This window comes from Battus philenor, unplaced genomic scaffold (assembly GCF_028537555.1).
Source record: "Battus philenor isolate CCGP_79_NKW_IND1 unplaced genomic scaffold, ilBatPhil1.0.hap1 SCAF_18, whole genome shotgun sequence".
Lineage (NCBI taxonomy): Eukaryota > Metazoa > Arthropoda > Insecta > Lepidoptera > Papilionidae > Battus > Battus philenor.
The window spans coordinates 5,859,923-5,887,578 of record NW_027181680.1 but is presented as its reverse complement, the minus strand read 5'-3'; the positions used below and the strand labels follow the sequence as shown (position 1 = coordinate 5,887,578).

The 27,656-nt window shown below is 34.0% G+C and overlaps 1 protein-coding gene and 1 non-coding gene across 2 annotated transcripts in view; both read right to left on the bottom strand.

Moving 5' to 3' along the window:
- Positions 1 to 6,584: 6,584 nt before the first annotated feature.
- The window catches only part of Sema5c (Semaphorin 5c), a 60,828-nt gene continuing 39,756 nt past the window's right edge, over positions 6,585 to 27,656 (bottom strand). Inside the window, exons 4-20 of the mRNA XM_068763436.1 lie at positions 23,450 to 23,657; positions 21,890 to 22,044; positions 19,990 to 20,149; positions 18,229 to 18,428; positions 16,655 to 16,816; positions 15,429 to 15,726; positions 14,833 to 15,043; positions 13,730 to 13,885; positions 12,424 to 12,627; positions 11,694 to 11,933; positions 11,369 to 11,445; positions 10,717 to 10,939; positions 9,904 to 10,062; positions 9,510 to 9,656; positions 8,858 to 8,977; positions 7,558 to 7,703; positions 6,585 to 7,049 (exon numbers count right to left, since the gene is read on the bottom strand). Coding sequence (XP_068619537.1) covers positions 6,813 to 7,049; positions 7,558 to 7,703; positions 8,858 to 8,977; positions 9,510 to 9,656; positions 9,904 to 10,062; positions 10,717 to 10,939; positions 11,369 to 11,445; positions 11,694 to 11,933; positions 12,424 to 12,627; positions 13,730 to 13,885; positions 14,833 to 15,043; positions 15,429 to 15,726; positions 16,655 to 16,816; positions 18,229 to 18,428; positions 19,990 to 20,149; positions 21,890 to 22,044; positions 23,450 to 23,657 — 3,103 coding nt within the window. The 3' untranslated portion in view covers positions 6,585 to 6,812. The remainder of the gene's footprint in view (positions 7,050 to 7,557; positions 7,704 to 8,857; positions 8,978 to 9,509; positions 9,657 to 9,903; positions 10,063 to 10,716; positions 10,940 to 11,368; positions 11,446 to 11,693; positions 11,934 to 12,423; positions 12,628 to 13,729; positions 13,886 to 14,832; positions 15,044 to 15,428; positions 15,727 to 16,654; positions 16,817 to 18,228; positions 18,429 to 19,989; positions 20,150 to 21,889; positions 22,045 to 23,449; positions 23,658 to 27,656) is intronic.
- On the bottom strand, positions 8,295 to 8,385 carry LOC137920728 (U6atac minor spliceosomal RNA). Its single transcript, XR_011106984.1, has one exon. It is a non-coding gene; the product is annotated as a U6atac minor spliceosomal RNA (small nuclear RNA).

Below are 27,656 nucleotides of genomic sequence, written 5' to 3'. Positions count from 1 at the left end.
TTCCGCCAAAACCTTCGAACATCCTGATGAAAATTCAGCATTGAATTCCTTGGTAATTGTCACGACATCATGACATCAATCGACGTGTTTATCGCGACAAAAAAGTCAAGAAGTAGCGCTTGCGCTATCGATGATTTACCTTGCTCATGCTGGTGACCTGACAATTAGTAACCCCGGCGTGACCTCTACGTGGGGAGAGGGGGAGAGTGTGACTGACATGAACACAACTCTTCCCGGTGAGCCGAATAATAGCCGCATAATCCAACAGCAGGTCAAGCGACAGTGCAATTGGATTAATTACACGTTACGTAGAACAACTGACTTTTAAGGAACACAACACACGAACGTCCCAAGCAACACGGGACTACGCCATACTAACAGAAATCATACATTGGCAAGTCACGTGCGAAAAGAAAGACGAAGCTCAAGACAGATCACACTGAAACCCCGTTGTATACGTCATTTCGCCTACTACAAAGTGCGCAATCCTAATCATAACACAGAAATACAGTTTTGTTATTAAAATATTAAAGAAAGAGGATTCAAAAACAGCTAATTAATGTTAAATGGGTGAACTTTAATAGTTAATGAGTAAAGTAATCCCAAATAAACCATTATGAAAAATAAATAATAAACGATGAAAGTAGGTCATTCGAAATAGACGCGAAGTAGGTAACAGGATTGCGCAGATGCTCTGACGTCACTCGATCTTCGTACAAATGACGTCATACACAATGTCGGACCACACCAGTTGGGAAATATCTAAATATTTCCAAATTTTTTTCATTACCTCATAATCGATATTAATGTGCTCATGTTGAATATTTAATTACTAGTAAGGATAATACGGGAATAAAAATAGACCATCTATTTTTTTTATCATGCCATGTATAAAAATTTATATTTAATAAAAGTAGTCTTAAAATAAACCGCTCCCATATTTTTTATGGTCCCCGTTATTGTGTGCCTCGCGTACAACGAGCGCGTACGAGCAAGCAATTTTTAATTAATCCATATTTGACAACATAGTTCTTAAAAATTTTAATAGAATTCAAATAACGGTATTATTTACATATTTTTAAAATAACTTATATATGGAGCTTGTACAAAAGTAAGACAAAGCACCAAAATAAGCTCGTTTTTCATAAACATAAATCAAATATAGAAGCTTAGTAAAGCCGTATTAATTTTCAAGGGAATAGGTAAATGAAAATACAATAGTGATGAATACAACTTTTAATGAAAGTCTGTAAAGATAAACCTGAAAACAAAAGAGCGTAAACATCTCGAAAGTTCGATAAGAAACATAAACGAATCAAGCTAGTTAACAATCAAACTTTAACCATTTTGCTTCGACATAACAGCGTAATCATATCTTGTTAGTTATAGTTATAACATGAAAAAAAAAACGTTAACAATGATAAAGAAACGGTATTTACATTTTATAACTGCAAGCATTTAAACTTCTTTATTTGTATCTAAATTAAAGGGATGCATACTAGCTAGATATATATGGACCAAAAGAATAAAGGAAAGCATTAACAAAACCTACTTTTAAATATATTTTTTTAACAAACATGAAACACTGAACTTCCACACAAAAATATAATATTAGCAGATATAAGATTAGCGAAATAAACTCAAAAACTGAATACAAATTTATGTATAGACGCTCTAGCGACTGAAACTACAGACGTACATAATGCAAATATCCATTATTCATTAACCCACCTTCAATCAAAAAGTAGCCACGCTTAGTTTTTACCTTTTTAGAGTCCCTAAGTTCTGGGGCTATCACGGGAGCCACGACTGGTTTACATAAAAGAATTCACCGGATTGCTCAACAGTCGCAATGAAATATCTAACGTAAACGTACTCGAACCGAAGTAGTCCGAGAGACTAGTGTATACATAAGAGTATAGGGCTGCATAAACTGCTAATTAGTTTAACAGTAGCTGTCACGAAATATAATCTGAACATAAATCAGCGTCTGTGCCTACCCCTACACCAGTTACAGAATCGAATCGAAAAGTCGTTGACTCATGAGTGCACTGGCCAACAGTAGAACTAGATGACTCTAACTTTAAGACAGATCGATCGTAATATGAGCAGGGTGACTTTCAGGAAACTGCAAAACATCTTACCGACCAAAGTCCTTCATTGCCATAAGGTCTTCAACCAATACGTATAGCTAATGCGAGTGATGACTTACGGCACTGAAACATAGTCTCTCACTTCGAGAAAATTGACAAGCTCACAGGCGAACCAATCAGCCAATGAACCATGGTAAAGGATATGCCCAAGTTTTCTTCTACAGATCAAAAAGGGAACTTGGAAATACGTAGTCGAATGAAAGCAACCTATTCATAAAGTGCATTAGAATAAAGTAACCAAGCGGATTAGCAAGTTGAAGTGACAGATGCCAGGCTATATAGCATGCAGAATTTATAGTCTCTGGACCAGGAGACCACGGAACGACAAAAGTAAGACTCACAAGGCTCACAGTGAAGTCAATTCTAACCAGTCTTATTATAAATCTATAGAAAAATCTCACGTTCAGTTGCGCACGTCCAGCGATTTCAATAACGATGACGGAGTAAAATATTTCGCGAAACGTCAAAATTAAACAGAATCATCGATAACAAAGCTATCTGTACAAAAAAAAAGTAAAAGTCTAGTGGTAAAATAGTCAAATAATAGAAAAAGCGTTAGGTCACTCAGGGAAAGTCGGAAGTTGCATCGTAGTACTCTTTGAGTGATCATTGAGTAGTTAGCGTGAAGCAACATTGATCAACAGCACCCCTTGTTCTCTCGTAAAATAAAACCTTTACATACAAAACCAGAGGTTTCTTAATCCTGAACCTTAATCCCGCAAGAGTATTTGTGTATACAGAACCTTAGAGGTCGGGAAAAGTTCCCTATTCTAATTTAAATAGATTATTGTATGAAAATAAACCACATGACAATCCCATACGGCCATTACGGAGTGCTTGTATTTGTAAATTTAAAATTTGAAAAAGTATAAGAAGTAGTCGAACTTTAGATCAAATATGAGCTTAAATAAGTCTCTATTAATGCTAATTTAATAATTACACTCTTTATGAAATATACACAAAATACATTCAATTAAAAAACATGTCCAATGTACAATGTTCATTTCTAATATTGAAATAGGCTATTCTAACCATTTTGATTATTGTCTTATTCGTTCCTTATTTAAATATGAAGAACAATTTGACAATCAAAAAGTTATAAATAAATCGTCTCCCTAATTTCTTAATATAATTAAGTGCTTCCAATTTGTGTATAATAACAGACGTTTAAATGTTCACAAAGATCGAGTTTATTCGTTTCAGTTTTCCTCTTTAAATAGCGAGCAATTGATATCCTTTGTTGTCTCGTTTTATGTTCCTCCTTTTATTCAACAGTCATTATCAAAAATTGATATCAATTACGAAGTTGTTTATTTGTCAACGATGTTACAGATACAAACTGCCTTAATTTTGTATGCAATATTCAAATGAGGTGTTTTTAAATGAAAGTGTATTTAAATATCATTTGATTCTATTCCCAATTGTTCTAGAAATTTCGGTAATACGAACTAATTTGGCATATATTAATTATGACAACGTTAATTTATAACCAACGATCTACCCAAATACAGTGAAAGCAAGTTAATTGGGTGAAATTGTAGCTGAAACATGAACTAATTATTCCACTTTAACATTGAAATATCTGTTAATATTAAACCATATAACTAATGTTCAAACAGGCTTATTTAATACAACACATAGCACTATTTGTACCTTTTATAGTATGATATTCAATTTATTTTAGACTAATTTAAATAAAACTGTATTATTTGTGTTTAATTTTAAAAAGTGAAGTAAGTTAAATCCTTTAAATTAATTAATTTACGTAGGCTTATCTAAGTGAATAAGAATATTAATAATTGTAAGTAGCGATGTACTTATGTACATCGCTTAACCTTATGGTGAACACTAGAAATAAAGAAAAGTCTGATGTAAGAGGTGCTAAGTCACCACCAATTTTTAAGAAAATGAAAAAAATCTTAAGTCCTAAATGACATCATCGTCATCACCACCGTGTCATATTATTAAATATTGGTGTATTGTGTGTTTTTTTTTTGTATGGTCAAAATCAACTTCATTACTAATCATCAGGTAAAGCAATCATCTTGACATTTTCTAGGATAGAACGACACACTGTTGATGTTTTAAAAATACGAATTATTGCATGAAAAATAAAAATAATGAGGTTGTGCAATCCATATGATAAATAAAACACAAAATCAATTGACAGTCTTTATTATTTTAAGTAGTTAGCTTAATAACAATGTACAGCATACAAAACAACATATATATATGTATAGTAGAAATATATAGGAATGACAACGTTCTAAGGAATTGAAAACATACATTAGCCCTAACGCGAAACACTTAACATTTAACATACAAATTTAATCGGTGAGTTAAGGGAGAAAGCCTCTTAATATACGTACATTAAATACAATACAGTATAAAACATATTATCCGTTACATATAAGGCACATTATAGCTTACTATTTATATTCCCTCGCACCATTTGATATTTGTAAAAATATTTGTATAAAATATTATTTCATTTATCACAAATACGTACACAGACGACGAAAAATGGATCCTGTAGGAGACAACATACATCAAAATTCTAATTTAATTGGCAGTCTGTAGTGTATATATAATTACGTAAACTAATAGATATGTATACAGTATAAACATTTACACACAATTTCGTTATCTGTATAGTTAAATTTAGAAAAATCTAAATTTTTAACTTGTTTTCTTTAGTGCCAATCAAGATGCATCATTTTTTTACTTGAGACGTTATATATTTTAGAAATTATATACATAGACAACAGAAAATAAATAGCTGCCATATATCTGATTTTGAAGATGAAAAAGTTAATAAAAAATGTCTATTTAAACCAAATAACTTTCCCTCCAACAAACTGTTTGTAAATTATTTGAGACCAATATTAGAAAATAATAACTCATATAACAAAAATAATTATATATAGAAATTTAAATAAACTTAAATTATTTACGATATTATTTATCACAAATATATAAGTTCATTTGTATGAATATTATGTCATTTTTCTATTAATTAAATATTACAAAGACCAAAATTCATGGTTTAAATTTAGCAGCAATCAAAATAAAATTTGACAAAAATAAACATTTCAACTTCAACATGTCACCTAAAATATTTAATACATCTGCATGTACATATTAAGGATACAAAAATAAAAGCTCATACTTCATTGTACTTATATATACAACACTTAAATTAAATATTTATACAAAATCATATAAAAATACAAATAACTCGTACATATAACAAACGTGGACTCAACATGAGTCGATAATATGTTGAAATTTATATCAACAGTCCTTATTATATTTAAATTCATTTAATCATAGTATATTTCATAAAATCTATTTATGTAAAAGGTAATATATGCACTTCATACATTTTTGTACCATCTGCGTTGTATTTGAAATATAATAGTATAAAAATCTATTATTTACATGGCACTTGTATTTGTTCTGTTTAACATATAATATTGTATTTATATTACACTAAGTATAAACAAAAATATAAAATGTATGATATAATCTTATTTACGATGGCACTGGACGATGTTACACTAAAATTACTAATTAGCTAAAAACGACCAATCACATTCATAATACTAACGCTTCGTCGGATGACGCCATACAATCACACAACATAACTAAATGTAAGTCCATTGTTGTTAAGTAGAATTAATTCCGATTGTAATATTCAGATATAGAATATTAAGATGCATTTTTACCTAAAATTTAATATCAAATATATCAAATAAGTCCAGAATTTTTATTAATAAGTTTTGTTTACGACTATAGAAACGTATGTATAAACTTTAGCTATTACGAAACAATATTTTCTTTGTAAAAAGTTGATTGGTAGTTTGTAGAAAATAAATAATAGAAACACAGTCATTAAAATTTTGACTGAAATGCGGTTTAAGTAATTATTTGAAAAGAATTATGTATAAAAACTTTATAAAGTTGCTAGCAAGTTATGATCCCTGAATCGCAGTAGATATTTTATAAAAAATAAATACCACTTACTTTAAGGATGTTATCATACTTTGTATCCTTTTATTTTTATGATTAGTTGTATAGTCAAGACTAACATTTTTTTAACAAAATGCCGTCTCTATAAGTTCTTAGTTTTAATAGCTTTAGGCAAATATGCATCCCAATATCCGACACCTGGTAATAATTAACGCAAACCGACTAGAACTTCACTTCCCATATTCCTTAACACCGAATTAAATCAACTAGGTTTTTTTTTATAATTTCTCACAAACATCCTTAATGCCTCTTTAGTATTGTTACTGAAAATCAGCATTACTTCAGTTAAATTTGTTTGAAAACTCTACAGAATCAATGTAACATATTTAATGTTAGATTATATAAAGCATTTCCCATAAAACAACGCCAAGCCATTATAAACTTTTGCTATAAAAAAATATTTGATTTTTATTTAACTTTCATGAATAACACATAAAAATTCATACTGAAATAGCTTGACTTTTGGCAGAAAACAGAAATTTTATGTCAAAATAAGAACACAAAACGTTTTACTTGACGTCAGCTTATGGATCATGCTGTATGCCTTAGTTTTAATCTCCTTACTAGGTAAATCCATGAGTTAAAACTATTATTCATTTTGGTCCATAGTTGGGATTTAAATACATGTCAATAAAACTTATCATCCTCTATATCGAGGTTTGTTTTGTTATTGGGCTGATTGGAATGTCTTCTCAAAGTGCCCATGGAGTCGTACTCGTTGGCTATCGCTTTTGGGTAGAGCTTGGGTGTGGCCAGCGCGCTGTTGTGGTTGTTTGGATTGGAGATGTTATTGCTCTTAGAGAGGAGAATGCCACTGGGACCGCCTATACCCGTGAACGATGGCTGACGTTTTGCTTTGCGAGGCTGAAATAATAACATTTTATTATATTTCCATAATCACCTTTATAAACTTTAAAAATGGAATATATTGTGCGATTAGTATACGACATTTGATTTGGCATGTCAGTAATATAAACCTTATATACACACAAAATATTTACTCTACAATAATTTAAAAAAATATATACAGTATGTGTGCTGAAAACAGATTTATTTACAAAGAGTATTTACAACCAAGCAAATACATATCCAAAGTGCCATATCAACTGCCGCGTACTATGACGCGCGGTATATATATATATATTTTTTTTTAATGAAACATGGTCGCAGCGAATCTAACTATCGCAATCTATTGTTTTTCAAGAACACCTAGGTCGCACTAAATAATATCATGCAAGTCTTAACCCTTATCTGTTTACTATCCGTATTATGCAAAAAAAAAACTAAGACATTTCAAATCTAAATAATATTTACAATATCAAATTGTAGATGTATTTTTACCAAAGTAATTTCTGTAAAAAATCATACTTACAACTTCTTTAAGAGGCACTGTCACGTAGCTGTTCTGCTTGGCGGTGATATAATGCGGACTAGAGGGCACGCGAGGCTGTCTTCGCCAAGGCAAACCGCCACGCCGCCTTTGGCAATATATAACTCCAGCCAGGCATACCAGGCAACCTACCCCAACAATTACAAATTCAAATTAAGTTATTATCATCGTTTAAGAAATAAAATGTTCACTGTTAGACGTCGGTCTACGCAATAAATTTTAAATAAGATCGGTTGAAAATGGTCTGATGAAATAATTGATAATTAAACAAGTAAAATATAAAACTCAAATCGTGTTTAAATATATGGGTCCATGTCCAACAGTGGACATCCTAAGGCTGAAATCATTATGATTACACAAAAAAAACATACTGCAATTAAAATTTTTGCAATTCAGAGCACAACAGTTAAATTTTAAGCCATAAATCATTATATAAAATCAATTAATATATTAACTGTAAATGATTTTGAATCAATACTATTTAAGTTCAAAATAATTATTTATTAAATTATGCGTATTATTACTTACGAATTTTGGTTTATATTTTAAAAAAAATTACACAAGTTACAAATAATGTTTTTTTTTACTTTTAATATATTATAAAAGATAATCAAGATAATATTCCTTAGTTTACCACAAATAAAAATTAAAAATAAAATGCCATCGTTTAGAGAAAAAAATTGTGATATTAAAATATGAAGATAAATAATTATATTTGAAAAAAAAATGTGGTCAAGTAGTGCCTTAACCATTTTATGTGTTCCATCCTTGTCAAGGGGAGTGCTAACCGTCTCTCCTTTCAATAGACACATGTACTCTTAATGAACGCTTGCTTATATACTAACAAGATAAAAAATGTTAATAGCGCGATTTAGAAGATTTTACAATAACTTGTTATCTTACTAATTCTTATATAAAAATAATTAACAAAGATATAATGCTGTTAGTGAGTAATACAAACATCATGATAAAATCATAATTTATCGTGTTTTTAAATTGAAAAATTAAAAAATTAAAATTTCTTCACAAACATTTTTCTACAGCGCCATCTATTGACGATGATGTATAAACTGATTAATGTTGCTATCTGTTTTTTAAAGTTCCAAGATTCCACCAAATACTTCATTTGTGTTCATAGTATTAAACTAGAAATATTCAGTAATCATATTTACGACTTAAACTGTAAAACAACCTGAAAAAGGTTTTTAACAAATTGATTCGAATACTTGTTATTAAAGAAACTTACTCAAAAATACTTGTTTTTAATATTTAATTTACTTACCCATAGCAAATGCCGCCACAACACAGCCCACAATAGCACCGATACTCAACGATTCATTGCTTGATGTCACAAATGAAGCCATCTCCACATTTTGACTGTACGCGGGCATCGCGTATAATTCTATAAAGGAAAAATTACTTTATTATTTCATATTGAAAGTATACATCGCAGTAACATTGGCTATATTTGGCGTAGTAAGAGATCTTTTTTAAAGCTACTTGTTTTTTTTATTATTGAGACAATAAATAAAAAGATAACCATTAAATAAGTTTTTTTAAGTACTTTTCAGAGCAGCCAGTAAAAGCCAGAAAAGAAATATACGTATTTTTAATCTAATTAGTACTGATACGTACGCCACCACGCCACACGTAATGATAGTATTTAAGATATGATAATAAAGATGCCTTTAAATAATACTTTAATACTGAGATGAAATCTAATAAATGACGATTATTTGCCGTTAAAATTTCATTACATTTTAACTGTATAACCCTAGTAAATAATACAAATTATAGCACATATATTTCTACATATTTATTTTCTAGATATTTTTTCTTTTAATTCATCAGTATGAAGAAAAAAAATATATAAGCATTGTCTTATTATTATATATTATTTCTTTTTCTATTTGCTTATATTAATATATTTTTACCGTTATCGAGATCCGTGTCATCTGCGCAGTGGGCGACCTGCAGCTGTGCGCCCACGCAAGCCCCCGCCTCACAGCTTCTCTGACGCACGCGCTCCCCACCAGAGCACTCCGACCATGCCCCCCACGCACCCCACCCGCTCTCCGATTCTGTGAACAATTATTATCATCAACATTATTTTAGGGAGGAAGTCCAATGCTTGATATAAGCTTCCCCTGGTAGAATTTCAAAAGAACAGTTTGATTAGGATGACTGTTGTGGCCAAAAGGTTCATGGGCAATTAACACCAGTCGGTAGACGAGGCCCCTCACTAGGTGGACTGACGAAATAGTTAAGGAAGAAGTCGCCCATGTGGTCACATTATTAATATAAAAATTATAAATAAGTGCAACATACCTGCACAATTATTAACACAAACGCGACGTTCCAAAGCAGCGCCAGCGTCGGCACAGCCCTCCGCCGACAAACACATTCTGGTTCGAGTTCGATGCCCGGCCGCGCCCAACGTACAATCACCACTGCAAGAACTCCAGTCACTCCAACACGACCATTCGCCTGCAAATTAAAATAAGAATAATGATCAATGAATTACGGGCCTTATTCATCACCACCCTGTCACCAAAGATCACCACTTTTGCCCTGGTCTTGCCCTGTCTGCATCCACCAACTTCCCACTACCTTAACTATGTCTTCGATCGACCTAAAGAGGGCCTACAAACGCCGCGTCTAATACCTCATGGTCGCCACTCAGGAACCTTAATTAATTAGTCCAGGTTCATTCGAACTTAGTTTTATTAACACAGTAAGCTATTCAATAATAGTATATTAGCTTTCAGGCAACCTTGCACTCGTTTAACAACCCTTGCGTGGCTATGCTCAAAATTTTTTAACGAGATCGAACTGGTAGATAAAAGCAAGTAAACGACATAGCCCAGGTGATTTTCAAATGGCAGTGAACAGTCAACATAGCCCACAGAACCAATGCAAAGCCGCTAGGGCCTTAAGGTTCTGAATTGGGAACCACGGATATGCACGCCCAGTGTAGAAAAGCTGAGAGCAACCTGATGGTAAGGAGGTCAGAACATGCTCAACCCAGGCCACTTACAACCGGCCTATGTTATGGTGCCTTCTGTATGTAATGGTAAAATCTGAAATGGTGATGAAGACATCAACCGTATTCTCAAATTCTATTGAAACACGATTGCTCACCAGTGCAAGCGTGCGTGTTGCAGGCACGTAGCATGTCAGAGGGCCCGGCGCAGGGCGGGCGGCGACAGCGACGCGCTCGAGCCTGCTGCCCTCCCCCGCACGCCGCGGAACACGCACCCCACGCCCCCCAAGCTTCCCACCCTGCTTCCTCGCCATCCAAAGGCGTACTGCTGCAAGTACCGCGCGATGTGCAATACCTCTCCTCCTCCCGCGCTAAAGATAACTGAACAATACTTTAATTAGTGCACGTGTAACTCAGTTGTTTTAAATAAAAAGAATAATGTAAGTTGCAATTGCGCAGTGAAGGCATGTACGTATAAAACTAAGAAATGTAACGCATTTTATTTTAAATCACAACCTCGGTACGGCAGTCGAAAGAATGTGGATAAGCAGAGGAAAAAACATAAAGAGTAGAAGACTATATATAGTTTATATATAGCCTAAATTATTGTAAAGAAATATGAAGAATACTTTATTATTTTACAATAAGGCTAAAGATGCCTTATTGTAAAATAATAAAGTAATCCACATGCACAACTAATCGTTGAAGTGACGAAAGCATTCCTTATTTCCAGTAGTTTCATCATAATCTTTAAATTTAATTCAATGTTTCAGAATGCTTTAAATGTAATCTTACATTTATACTCCTTACCTTTATTTGTTCAGTAGATGGTGCTTTGCATAAGAATTTAAAACGTTTTTCGGTGTAGCTGCCATCGGAATTGTTGCCTGGAAATGAGTAATAAGACTTCATACAACATTTCATACATTTTTACTGTACTGGCAACTATATTTATGATATGTCAGTAAACTAAAAAAAGATCAGGGCGCGTTTGGAGCCTCTTTAACTTGTTAAATTCTATTATAAAGGACTATTGACCTGTTCATCTCATGACACATAAGTTATCATTACAAATGATTCTACATATCAAATAGTATGAATAAGTGATTGAAAATGAATACAATAAAGAACTTACTAGGTATCTGCACCCAGGGAGTCCAAGCAGTGGCCTTCCTGACGTCACAAGGCTTGAGATCGCATGGCTGCTTCTCGCTACGGGCTCCCACGCAGTCTGCGCCGCCGTGCTGCGGCACTGGGTCCGTACAAAGACGTTTCCTTTCCCGCGTCCCAGCACCCAAACCGCAACCAGTGCCAGTGCAGGCTGACCACACGCTCCATTGCGCCCAGCCGCCATCAACTGGCGCGAGAGCAGGATCTATATATCGCAGAAAAGGGCTCTTATTTGTCTAAGTGACATTATTTGAAAAACACAATGTTGAACCAGATAATCTGCTCACTAAGGTCTGCGGAAGATGCCTGTTACAACATAAAAATGAGATCTCTCACTTCGGATCTCATTTACTAGCTTACAGTTGCTCAACGAGCCATAGATGCTATGCACAGGATTAGTTAATATTGAAATTCAAGTTTTAATTTGTATTGTATAAAAATTATTTTCGATATACTGTTACAAACAAATCGCTGACGCCCCTATATCGTATGTGTAGGAGTCCAAGTCGAAGTCCACTCGAAGGGGCCCTTAACTTAGTTTTAGGCCAAGGAGCGTCCGCCTAAACTATTTAAGAAACTGTAGCAAACCGAGCCGAGAATCCTTAAGAGTGCCTTTGAGCTTCGGTATTTTAACAGAGGTCTTTAGCCACTTGGGCCGTAGCGTAGGTAGGTGCATATCTGAGTGTAGTATTTACCAGGACAGGGGGGGAGGTTGGCGCAGTAGAGGTCCTGCGTGTCTACGCCGACGCACACGCGGCCGCCGTATCGCGGCTCGGGCGAAGAGCACGAGCGCCTCCGCGACTTGACCGCGATGCCGCACGACGCGCTGCACTCCGACCACCCCGACCACGACGACCACCCGCCGTGCGTCGTGCAATTCGCCACCGATATACTCGTACCTTAACACAATACATTACTTTAATATCACATCACATCTTTGCGTCGTTCTCAATTCTGTGCGACGTAACCACTCACTGGCTTTCGCCTTGCCACTTGCTTATTTACCCAGACTTTGCTGATAACCGTCATTTCCTCTATGCTCTTAAACATTCAAAAGTGTTACCAGTGGAACTTTTTGTTCCCTGGGACAAAAATTATCCTAATGCCAACGCAACTAAAACTAGCAAGTGCTACGGTATCTATAGACGAAATAGATAACAATAAATTCAATAATAAATTCAATTATAAATTCAAAAACGAATAGTAAATTGGGATAATAACGTTGAGGGTAATAGAAATATTGGAGCTAAATCTCACTCGCTCTATAATATACTGAATTAAACCTGTCAAGAAAGAATTAGATAAATTCTGGAACGAGGTCTCATAGCAGCAAAAGTAGGAACATTTGTAATATGATTAGGTACGGGAAGGTTGCTGGTAAAAGGTGAAGGCCGATGCAATGACTCTTTAAACGCGGGTCGTCGACCCTCATGGTGTATACCTAAAATGTTGTGTAGAAAGCTACGTAACTTATTCAAAATATATTCAAATTACTAAATTCTCATTTGAGGAACATAAAGCTGTAACACTATCGCGGGTAACTATAACTCGCTAGATGTCACATGTTCAAAATGTAATGACGAAAATACACTTAAATTATTATGGAATATTTATTCTAATTCACCACACAATCTGAGACTTGTATAAGTACTTAGGCATTCGTTTTATTTGTAACATTTATGTATTTGGTCGCTATTTGTTTTGTTTACGTTAATGTTAGTATTTGGTTTAAAGTCACTTCCCACATCAAAGTCACTTGGTATTTAATGTAGATAACAATAATTTTATGTCTTCAACCCTGTATTCCATTATAAAAAATTAATCGTACCTATCGTAATTAATTTTTAAAGATAATTAATTTTACAATGCTGATGTTGATCATGACATTTGACAGCCATCGAACTCCCAAATCATGACGATGAACACAATGGTAAATGATAATGATGGATTGTTTTTGTTAAAGCAAAAAAATTACAAAATTTTACTTTTTATGGTTAATACCTTCACACGGTTGCCCGCCATTCGCCGGTTTAGGATTGTCACATCTCCGTGTACGACACTTGCACATATCAGGTTTATCATCTGCATATGCGACGTGCGGAGTGCCGTCTTGCATACATTGCTCCCATTCCGACCACGAAGACCAACCACCATCAACTATAAGATAGAAAATAAATACATTTTTACACATTTGGAAAATTACAACACAGTTTATCATTTACTGCAGGAGGGTGATCAAAACGTAATCGCGAGGAATAAAACATAAAATCGAAAATTATAATAGAAGGGAAGGAGGGAAATATTTACGAGGGGCTCCCAACAGTGGACATAAGAAAAAAAACAGACAGTCACATAAAATCATCAATATATGTTATAAGATTTATGCCACTATCCAGGTTTCCTCAAAGTGGATAAACAGCTGTTTAGTTGCCAAAGTTGAGGAAAGAGATGGAACTATTCGTCTTTTTCTCTTAACGTTCAATTTGGACATGCCAGAAGTAACCACAAAAAACCCTTGGAGCCTGTTTCTCTAAGACAATCTAGATTTCAAGAAACAGATTTTGTTACTGAATCGTACGTAAACATGCATTATATCAAATGTTTGTAACAATGTACACTAGCATAGATTGAGCAGACTTAAATGAAAATTCAAATGTGATGCAGAAAGCTTGTCAGTTTGTACGTATTAATATATACAAGTTATTAAATGGGCCCTGTTTTTACTAGACATTATCATCCAGTTTGTAATAGCAAAATCGATTAGCATAGTTGGTTTTTGCAGATTACTTTAAATAGGATGCTTGAATACTTTTACTAGGATAATTCAATATACACACAAAAGGGTTCTAACACGTCTAGTGACCCTACGACCCCCATAGATTTAAATCGTTATATACTTTACTATAGAACAAATACAAGTCGGAAGCCTACCCACACCGCGTCTATTGGCTTGTGCTCGCCAGACGATATTACTATAATGTAAAACATTTTACGTAAGGGTACAAATTTTATTTTAAAAATATGCCCATTTAAGTAGATATCATAGTGATATATAGGTAGACTACATACGCCAGATCGATCACTTGGTAGTGTTTTTAATTTACCAGGTGTATGAATGGTGGGGCAAGTGGAGGTTGCCTGTGCGAAGTAGGCGTCGTGCAAGTGGGGGGCGGCTCGCACGCATAGCTCGCGTGCATCGTCCCAACCGCAATGTGGATCTGTGGCACCCACGCAGCTTGATCTGCTCTTATACCGGGAGCAGCGCTCACTGCCCAGCCGCAACACACCTGTCTCACTCCCTATGTACAGCGACATCTATCGAGAAATAGCAAGCAGGACAAAGATTATAATAAAACTGTTTTATAACTTTTTCGTTTCTGTTTTGATGTTATGACATACGAATAAGGGCTTGATCGATCGTCGATTTAAAAAATATTGATTGATTAATTGATTTAATTTCTAAAATAATAATTCATAACTAATGCACCTTTACTTCTTAATTGCAAACTTTATTATTTGCAGTGTAAATGATGATTGGAAATTTTATTTACTATTTTTTCATAACCGTATTTACAATATTATTTAACTGTTTTTATGACTAAATTGTAGTACAGCTCTTATCTACTCATAGTTATGATGTATTAACTTCTCAGTTTTAAGTTATAGTTTGTGTAAATAAATAAAATAAATGAAAACTTACAGTATCTTTCACAAACTGCATTGTTTTTATGTCAACTCCACCTTTCGCATCTTTCAACTTCCAAGTTTCAACCAAACATGCACCTTCAAATCTTGGTAAGATCGCCAACTTTAGAACGTCGCTGTCCTGTGTTGCCACAAACACCACCAGTTGTTTAGCAACATTCTTTGTTTTTGTAACATCTACTGTTACATGTGTGAACCTCTTCAGTGTCGCTTTGTAAACAGGTTCGCCAGAAATAGGCTGTATGGATTCGTACATAAGATGATATCTTTTGAACTCGATTGTCTGGTGGATTCTGAAGAAGAGAATGTTAAAGAATTACAATTTTTTAATTTAATTATTACTACATTAAAGTGTCAAGATTAAACCTATTAATTATTTTTAACGATAAATTTATTTAATCCCTTGACCTCTGTGGTTGCTGCAGACCTGTATTAAAAAAGGGGCTTCGTTCGTAAATGGTTATTAAGAAAAAATTTAAAATTGAAAACAATTTGGGAATTGCATATGTACATAAATGAGTTAATGTTTAGTGTGTGTAGTCCGCATACTTTAAAACTTTATTGCAATCAGATGACAAAGCTAAAAATGTTGTGACATTTTGGTCAATTTATCACTCGATTAGCATTGTCAATTAACACTGGATCTATAATTTAGACTCCTACAGTTGGAAGGTTAGTAATACAAACTTATGATATTTCATCATCATCATCATCACTTTAACCATGGCCCATCCACTGCTAGTCATTGGCATCCGCCATTGTTTTTCAATAGAACCCGTAGGATGCGGCCTGTATCTCGGTTTTCAACGACCTTTACATTGTCGTAATAGTTATCATTACATATATACTTTTTACATGTATACAGTAACAACTCTTATTGCAGGAGGAGCATAAGGAAAGGGTATAGAAAATGGACTAAGCGGGTTTACTACGGATTCATAAGACGTTTTTCTTTTTTTCTCCAGCGTCTATAAGTAGTAATGTAATATTCCACACAAACGCCACGACATTTATCGCTTCATAATATAACTATAATATCACATTTCTAAGCTAGGCTATTATTAATATCATCTATATTAGTTGACCATCATAATCTTTTTAGCGGTACAACTTCCACTACTGAACAAAAGCATTGCTGATAGATTTGTAACAGCGCCGGTTGGAATCGGCATGCGTATTGCATTAGATGATGTGTAAGTAGAAGTTGGAATGAAAACGAACCTGGAGTCAGCAGCGCATCGGAAATGTTCCCTGGCCTCCCGGGAAGGAGAGCGAGACTCCCAGATGGAAGTGGGAGAGTCCTGCACTTTGTAAGGTCCGTCAAATGCTGCGTTAACATCTGACATGTTGTATATACACACTGCGCTGCCAGCTATGCTGTTCCTGGTGAAATTAAACTTGATGTTTAATAAAATTACTAACCCACTTTTTGGAATAGCCAATATAGATATTTTTTGATACTCTACAGGTGCCTTCGGGGAAAGCATTCTTAAACACTTTTCATAAATTATTTACTTTTTTTTCTCATATAATATTATTGTAACAAAAGTATATCTTGGCTATAATTAATTTAACATACATTATATTCTTTGTGCACTGTTTTATAATTATTAAGAAATCCGTTTAATATTGTTTTTTTGGTTTATTCGGTTATTAACGTTTGGATGTAATCTTATTACGACCACGACTGTATAAGCTTTCGTATTTGATGCCTACAGTAGGCAAACATATTAATTTTGTTCTATATTATACGAAACTATTAAGTAATGTCTTTGGCGGTCCTATTTGAAATAAATAAAATAAATAACTAACATTTATATTGCCATTATTTTTCGCCTCGGTTACATGTCAGATTTATTGTAATTTTTGCTCATAATTCTAGGTACATTTGTACATTTTGGTGTCCGACAACAGATGGAATAAACTTCTATTCCAATATACAGACAAAGTTGGACTAAGTTTATATTTTTTAAAATAAAATAGTTAAGTTATAAACTATACTAAAAATGCATAAATTGCATTCGTTTTATTTAAAAAAAATTCAAGTCCTTTAAATTTCTAACTATCCGTTAAATATCACTTAGACTGTTATCTTTCGAATAAATGTCTGATGTCCTATGTCAAGGTATCATTAAAAATGTATTATTGTAACTACTTGCTTTATATTATATTAATTGTACAATAACAAGTACTTGATTATAAGTGACAAAATATTTAATTTTAATTTTGATATTACACTACACAAAAATAATATATTTCTTTTCATTTAGCGCAAATTTTTAAAATAATATTTATGAATAGCTTTTCACAAATTACTCTGTACTACACAATCAAAATTTAACTTAAAGCGTTTTACTATACAAAAGCCGTCTACCTTACAGATGTGTACATCCCTACCGTACATTTTCATCATCATTTCAGCCAGAGGAATTCCACAGCTGGACATAGGCCATCTCCATAGAATTTAAGTTGGACCAGTAAGAATCGATACTCCATCGATACTTAATAAAATCGTTGGTCCGCCTTTAAGTGGACGTTCTACGTTTCACTTGACCAGATGTCTCCGCTTCAGAATCGTAAGACCATAGTACCCATCTCTTCTGCACGGTATATGACCTACTTACCCACAAAGCATTTGAAATAAGAAATCTAGAAAATAGTGTTTGTAAGATTAAAGCTAATAAAAAAACAATACTCAGGAATTTGATGCGTTATACCCCATTTAAAAAATTTCATAACACGCAATCTTTTATACTAGATTAAAGCAATAACAGCAAAATAGGCATGATACTTACATCGGCGTCGTGAATGTGGCGACCAGAATCTTCTCTTGGGGTAAATATTCAACGCTTTGGACCTCATCGTAATAAAATGGCATATCGCCGGGCACCGGGCACTTCAGCCGCGCCTTCAGGAACGTACTCCAGTTGTCCTTCATTACCCTGTGGCCCCCGGAATCGTTCTTACATACGCGTGCTACACGTGAATAAATGGTCTGGAAATATAATTATTTTATTAAACGTATCTTTATTTATTTTGATGTAAAATGCTATACATACATTTTAAGTGAAACACATACGTTACTGAAATGTTCATAAAAAATTAAAATAATAATTTAAAACTTATTTTTATAGCCTAAGTTATCGACATTTCATCAACTTATTTTAATATACTCGCAGAGACAGGTCTTTTCTTAAACAAGAGTAATATATTATACAAAAGAACAGTTGACGAAACTGATAAGATAAATTTGAATTAAGAAAAAGAATTTAAGTTTTATTACGACGTTCACCTTTTTTTTTTTTAAATGTGTTTATTGTGAATGTACATAAATTATTGTGATTTTGACTTCTTTATGTCCTCTATCTTCCTTTAGATAGTAAAAAGGATAGATGACTTTCGATTCTTTTAAGGTACCGTACACATTATAACTATTTCGGAAATCCTTAACTGGACTGCAACTTCACTTATTTTGCAAAAAAAAAAAACAATATTATGGAACTTTTTCTGAACGTTCATCATAATATTCAGGGTGCTCCATATAGTAAAATCGAAAGTCGAAACCGAGTAGACATTGATTTATAAGACATCCTATAATTTACACATAAAGTGCGCTAGTCGAAAAACAAAACCAGTGCATTTCAAAGTTGGTCAGCGCCTAACCTTTGACAGATACATCAAGATTACAACAAAGGCTCGCTGACTACATGTACAACTCTCGATTTTCAGTAATATGCTTTTACGGAGCCAGTTGCATGATTTCCAAGGACAAAGTGTCAACTTATTAAAGCAAAGTACATTCACCGCAGGATCATCCGGTGTCGTTAAATAAATCAAACACTAAAAGTCAATTTCCGATACTGAAATGTTAATTAAGCGGTTGAAATACGCCGTGAGTTTGGCTTTCGATCAAGCGACAGAAGCTATTAATGCACAATAACAATTTGAATATAATTAACATATATTATAGCTGTTTAAATGTCAATACGCTATCAAAGAAAAAATTTACAGCACTAATGAGATTATATGGTCTCATTAATTAATTTATTTATATGGTAACATTTAATCGCTTACTGATGAGTCAGCGGTTGTGCAGACTAAACTTAATTTTTTAATTAATCTAAAGGAGGCGCACTTGAAGCTTCGTGTTGTTGTTGATGTAATTAAATGTTTAATAATATTGTTGTTAGTTCCTTCTCAAAGAAATATAAAGAAATAGAATGGAAAAAATAAAAAGGCTTTAAAATTAGCAATATTAGTAAAGGAAAGCCGACATAGCCCAGCGGATTGGCAACTTAAAGTGGCAGTCGCCAAGCCACATGTCAGTGCAACGAAGGTCTTTCCACCCAAGGTGGGATAACAACCTTGTTAAGATCGTTGTCGAAACAGTGGATGCAATTCGCTACCAATCGGTATTATTGTAAATCTATGGGGAAAGCCTATGTTCACCAGTAGACGGCTTACGCGAATAAAATAGTAACCATAGAACGCCGCCAAATCTTTTAAATAAATTACTTAATTAAATTATAATTTTGTGAAATTTTTTAAAGGCTCACCTTGCCACAGTTTAAATATTCTACAGCGACTTCTCTGAACACAAAGTAGACAAAGTAATCGTCCTCAAAGCTTCCAACAAACTGGGGCTCGTTCAGCCAGTTCAAGTCATACTGGGTTGTTCGCAGCATACCCGTGTCGTGGGACGCCGCACCGCGACTCCTGTATTAACAAAGACTATCATTACAAACTTCGTTCATTCTTCGGAATTTAGTACTGTATTAGCTCACGCTTAGATACTTTCATGTGCAATACAGGTGAATAAGACCTAAATACTTTGCGAAGCGAACTAATTACTGACTTATTTTCCCTCAATATGCTTGTCAAATAATAAATTTCTCCTAATTTATAGAATTAAAATTTGTTTCGTATATCTTCTTGTAAATTAAAATGAACCACTACGATTGTTGCCGAGCACAAAGCTCAAGAACGGCAAGACCAGTTCGCCTATCTTTTATTAAGTAAGGTTCCTCTAAAAGATAAAATGAAAATATGTGAAGAAAATAGTAAACAAAAAGTTGTTATCTCGAAATAGACCCATCATCAGCCGTCAAAAATCTGACGCAAATTAAAATATAAGGAGCGGTAGGGTTATTTTTGGTATGCTTTACCTTATTAGTAATAACTTACAAAAGTACAAAGTCTGTTTGTTCATCCAGTAACTAATAAATATAGTTACGTTTATACAGAAAAGATAACTGTCTGATTGGTATATGCGCTATTCTTCTTATTTTAGCCGATAGGACCCGACTGCAAAGCACAGTCCTCCCCAAAGTTAGCCACGACGACCACGTGGTCGTCACTTGATTTGATAGACATAATTGTAACACATATTGAAAACGAACTATGTACTATGTATAAAACATAAATAACAAAATAAAATTTCTTCTTAAAAAGTGACTTTTACATACAGAGCTCGATAATTTTTTAAAAGTATTATAATAATTGCAAATGTAACTATTAAAAATCAGAAAACGAAACTATAGTTTTACAGACAAGCACGTGCCTCTGATACTAATTGTAAATAATAAGAAAATAAAGTGAAGGTTCGCGTCTTTATTTAAGACGAAAGTAGCAACCACTTAGATAAGTGCTTCTCTTATTCACTTGTACAACTTATTATAGACAAATAACACGTGAACGACGTATTCATTTATTCATAATATTATCGATACACATTACCTATTTATTGTAATCTTTTTATTGTACACGTTAGAAAATATGCACATAAATTCAATGGGGAGTCTTACCACACGGAAATTTATTCCAGACAACCATAGTATGGAAATAGAAATAAAACAATATCGAGTAGTTAATATGTGCATTCAAACATATACGCACACATTTATTCAATAAATTTCGTATTACCGTATTCGAATAGTAAATTTCAATACGTACACACGTGGACATTTGTATTGTACATATATATACGTCATAAGATAAATGAGACTAATTTAACCGAAACTAGAATCAAATTGATCACTCCTGTCCTGTTGTCTTTTAAATTAAAACTACGACGGTTTCAAACATGCCATGATTTGAGAGGAGTCCACAACAAACTCAAACTTTTTACGGATTTTTTGAAGAAACTTTTCTGATTATCCCTAACATATTAGTAAAACATACGTTCGCAATCTTTTCTATCATTTAAAAATCCTTTATACTATTAACATATTATCATCCAATAGACAACCACTGCGAGGCATAGACCTCCCCTAGAGATCGTCATAATGTGTCTTGCGCTACCCCCATGCAGCAACTTCCTGCCACTACTATGGGGTGCCTACCTTTGCCTTGAAACTATAAAAAGATTTAAATTTATTACGTGATAATTGAGAAATATTTCACGTGACTGTATTGTAAAACCGTACACAGTTGCCCAAAAAAGATTATCATACATACCTGGATATAACCGTGTCCGAGCTGGTGAAATCAGTGGGTGTTCCTGCATAATACTCTCCATTACTGGCCAAGATTCCGCTGACGTTAGAATGAGGGCTGTGAGGGCAGAGCACCACACCCGGCAACCACTCGGACACCTTGTTTATTTCCTCGATCTAAGAAGAAATGTTTGGTTATCAAAACATTTTAGCTATGTGTAAACGCTTGCTAAATCTCAGCAAACTATCATAAATTCTAACTTGTGCTGCTGTTTCAGTAGATTTGCGCATTCTTAATCGATTTTATGAAGTGACGGTTTTTAACCAACAATAAAATGACTTATTTCTCTAGCTTCTTGTATATTCATTTATTTATTAACACTAAATTGCACACAAAAATAACAATTAAAAGTTATATCTAAAAGGAAATGTAACAAATAATATTTATATGTTTAATTCTTAGAAAGAAATTTAAAGTTTGTAGAGGTTTGCAAGATTTGTTGCGGCCCAGTTTCAAAGTTATACCCGCTAAACTAATATAGAATATCGGAAATAGAAATTGTTTTTTTTTGTTAAATGAAACATTATAAAAACGTTGCTATTGCGATCACAATCTTTCTCAACCACTGCGAATTAACTTACTTTTTACAAGATTTGCAATTTGCTTACTGTATTTTATATAACGCAAAAAACATCTTAGTGTTAATTTTGCGGGTCCATAGTTTTGGATATGTCTCTTAACTATACGTATTATAAAATAAAACCGCCCAATATTCCTAACCCTTGATTATTTTAAAACTATTTTCTGCTAGTAAATATTCTGAATTTATTTCTCCGCTAATAATAGTGTAGTAAATGTCGCAATATCATTAACAACCTATTACGCACAGAGAGTTATCACGGACATGGTCAGATTATATTAGAAAACTTTTAGTCTACATGCGAGTCCTTGAAAATTTAGGAAAAATTACAAAGACAAGTTGATCATTACCACGCGGACATAGTCCAGTACGGTAATACACACCACACTGGATTCTACGATGTAAGATGCCATACACATCAGGCAATAATTAAGGCATCGGGACCGATGGCGTTAGATCATAGGGAAAAAAAGCATGTGAGAGGAGGAGGTGACACAATAGAGAATAATAACCCAAGGAGAGATTCTACATAACAAAGACTAAATCTTTGCCAAGAAAAATTCAACCTAATAATAAATAAATAAGGTAAGAATTGTAAAAGTTATTAGTCAGCCGTTAACAACCAATCGAGTCGTAGCAAAGCCCTCTCAGGCGCCTTTGAGACGGAATCCTAAAATGGTATATTATATAATTATCGATGTAAGAAAGTACAAGCCGAGGTACCGTCGTGGGGCAAAACGATTTAAGAACTCAGTGGAATAGTAGTTTGTTGCGAGCCGAGCTGTGGCTACCCTGGGAGTCCTCGAACATTGCTCCTTAAAAGTGGTTTTAGGGTAAGCGCGCCCTGCGTCCCTACCACCCTGAACCTGCAGAAACTGCAAATGCCATTTGGGCATTAGTAAAAGTCGTGTTTAAAAAATAAAATAAACAGTTTCTCTTACCTCTCTCCAACTGCACATTGGACTGAATGCATTTGTACCGCAAGCGAACAGTTTATGACCGTATGACAGGAGAACTTTTACATAGTTATGGCAATCTTCTTCACTTTGTCCTTTAACTTGACACATCTTCGTCTTGTCCGGTGATGCAGGCCAGTGGGAACGTTCCATCGGCCTCAGTCCACGCAAGGATAACCGGTATAAAGTATCTCTGTAACAAATATGCAGACATTAATAATATGTAATCTTTACCGCACCTTGGCAAATGTAGTTATTGCAAATATGTACAATGTAACAAATGAGACGTTTACACGTCCCGCTGTGACGCCTATAAATATAGGTGTAAGATGAAAATATGTATATTAAATGACAATTATGTCATTTGTACGTCGTTGAAATACTATGAACTGCGAGCACAAATATTTTGCATAAAATATACCGTACAGGGAAACATAAAATAATTCGAAGTCTTAAGTGTTTCCGTTCGAAAATGAGATGGTATTAAAAAATAATCGATTAATTAGCTATCTCATTTCAGCCGTAGACCGTTCGTTACTGGACATAGATTTCTCCCATGGATTCCCAATAGGACCGGTTAAAAGCAACCTGCATCCAGCGACTTCCGACGAACTTAAAAAGGTCAACTGTACCTTTTGGGAGGACGTTCTACTCTGCGCTTGCCGGTCCTCAGTCTCCAATAGTCGTACAATGATCAAACGTAAAATAATATTTACCGGCGCTTTAAAATAATGACTAACCAAACATAAATGAAAATAAAACGACTAAAAATTCTAGTGCATGCGCATACAATGCGCTCAATGATAAAAATGCATTAGACTTGCATTAATTGTAAATCGATAGAGCAACGGAAGACACTGGATGCAGGTTGCTTCCAACTGGTTCTATTGAATATCTGTGAAAGAGAATCAGCTCCAACAATTGAAATTCTACAGCCGCGAGGATAATAGTAACATGGCAACAAATAATAACGTAAAAAAACTAAGTAGAACTAAAATCTAAAATACACAATGACTAGAGAGCACTAAACGTACGTTGTGGATTAAAATTTGAAAGTAATTAATTATCCTATAGTCCGTATGCTGTATGAGAGGACAAATGCAAGGACATTGAAATGCATATCACAACAATTATACAAAAATGGAAGCAATAAATCATCATAGATCCACATGTTATGCTTTAAAAAATGTACTGATATTAATGATCATGTAAGCAAAGCTGACAAGTCGTTAAGTGCATAGTCCTGTCTGCAGCAAAAGCTGCCATCTCTCTCTGCCGGTTCACTCTGGCATGTCAATTAGATGTGATAGTGTTGATTTCATGCTCGTGTTTCGCTAGCCACGTCCACTTGTTAGTTTCTTTTTTTGTTTACTCTTGACTCCCTTAACAATCAATCAATGGCTTTATTAATACGACAAAACACAATGTAGTCTGCCCACTATCACTTCCACTTGCCAATGCGCTGCGACGTGCAATGTCTGTTACTTTTCGTCTAGCATTTTTATCATGGGCAATGTGTTTGTATGGATATCAAATTAAAATATCTTTATTCATGTAGTCATTTACATGCGCTTTTGAATCGTCGATTACTTAACAACTATATATTTTTGTTACTAACATACTTATATTCTATGGACTCACTAGATTCAGAAATAAAATTTATTATAATTATTATTTTAGCAACAAACTACCACCGGTTCGGAACACTAATCTGTTGAAAACAGCCGGCTAGAAACTCAGTAGTTGTTCTTTTAAATAAAATTGAACAATATTTATTAATGTGTTTATTATAATATATATCAAGTTAAAGAGTCAACAAACGGAGTTCCACACATTTCGATCAACTAAAATGCTATATTAAGAATTATTTAATAATATATTTTAAATTAAAAACTAAGAAACGGAAGGTCTAAGACATCTCGTGGAACATTATTATAAATGCATTAACCGTTCGAGAGGAAAGTTAGGCGTTACGAGCTTATTTTTTTTTTGTTTATACTGCGTCTCTAATAAAAACAAATAAACTTAATATTCACACTACAAAAAAGGGAAATATTTCTTTCTGCATCGGAGCATCGCTTAAGTTGACTCTCTTTACCGCAGAGATTTGCATGTTAATGAATCTAGTTTATTATCTAATCAAGGAGCAATAACATCAACTAGCCACTAGGGATTAACAATTCAATTAAGTGGTTTCGCAGCCCGGAGCCAATCAAGCTGCAAGTGAAAGATTACTTAAAAGAGAAAAATAAGCGAGATAGTATGGCTAATGCTCAGTTGCATTTATACGAAACTATTGAAAATCCTTTAATGGAATCAGGCTTTACCTTACGGAAGTCCATCCTAAGTAAGAAAAGGACCGATATTTAGCCACTTAATATATTTAGCATGTGCGGAAGTGGCTAAATATTGGTCCTTTTCTTACTATTGAATATCCGTTAGTTTATTCGGTTCTCTTTTGCTGAATGTATCTTTTTTTAGAAAAAAAATTATGTCAATTCGCCTTTACACTTTTGTACTCGTTGGCCATTATACAGGTTGACTGAAATGAATAGATGTAAAAGCTTTAAAGGAGAGAATTCATAGCACATTTACTGTCAATTAATGTAATATACTACCTTTTTGAAAATAAATATATCGAGAAATAATAGTAAAGTAAGAAAAAGCGTTTTCAAATACGGATCACAACATATTAAAATTAATTATCATTTGCTATATGTCGTCTGCAGACTCTGTCCTGCAAGAATGTTACTAATATCAGTGTTTATTTGCTGATTAATTATATATATATTGTCCATTATTAACGTTTACGTTACCTATTTTCAATCAGCCTGTATATTCCTTCTATTTAGAAAGCCCAGTTTTATATGAATATATAGTATACTGTCTCGCGGATAACTAAAACAGCCGTACAGTAATTCCGTGCCACTGTAATAAAATGACCTTGACTATAAGTGTAACGTTACAAATTCTTTACCGATACACGATCCTTCCAGTATCGTTATTGCAATGTAAGAATCAGGTAGCTTAATTAATTCTAGTAATAACATTCAATACATTTAATGAATTATATTTAACCAAAATGTGTTAAAATGTAGTTTTTTATTGTTTTTCTCAGAATATTATTTTATTTACAGCCGCTGGTCGTACGCAACTGAATCATTGGTCCTACCAATAGATTTGCAATAGGAACGGATGGGTGCGAACAGCAATTCGCGGTTTTCAATTACCTTATCCACCTTGTAGACAGTCCTTCAAACTTGCTGGTTCGTGGTCCCCACTCCGGAACTTCAATAACCCAGCAGGCTTCTTTTTCTATATTTTTTTTGGCCGTTGGCAAATGGTTTGCTCATTGTTATTAATAGCTTTACCGAGTTTAAGGATGCAAAGCGCTGAAGACGTTTATCTTAGACTTCTCACAGTAATTAAACTATGGGCACTACGTTAACATGCCTATGTAAGTAACACGCAGTTTTTTTATCTGTAATTCGGTAAAATAATAGTATGAAGCGGCCCGTTTCGAGGCTCCGGGAGCTCTCGATCATCCCCTTAAAAGAGGTCTTAGGCTACGCCGTCTGCGACCTACCATGTCAAGCCCGCGAAAACTGCAAACACCATTTGGGCAGCAGTGATATACCAAAAAAAAATTATCTAATTCACAGATTTTGTGATATTCGTGACAATTTCATAATTAAATTATTAAATTATGAAATTGTCAATTGTCTTTATACATCTAAATGAGATTTGCACCATGTACTGACTGAACATGATATCTCTGGCATCATAAGGCTTAGATACTTGAAATTTAAAGTAGTAATATTCCTTACGCCGAATAGATGTCAGCTAAGAACGGATTTTACGAAATTCCATCCGCAAATGAGTTCAGAGGCGTTCTAACTAAATAACTATAGGATTAATAGGTATAAAACGTGGCTCCACTATTATTTCGGAATAATATAGGTTACTAAGAATGAATTTTATTAAAATACATGCACAAAACCAGTGCGGCCCACGCAGAGGACACTGCTGTCTACCATTTGGAAACCTGATTGTTAACAATGGCCACCCTGTATAATTAATTCGCCATGTGTGATTTATATAAGACATTGTCCCGGGAATCGAATCCGCTACATACCGTAGTGAGTCTCAAGTCTTCTACCACTGGTCTACCAATTCTTATTCAAATAGTTCA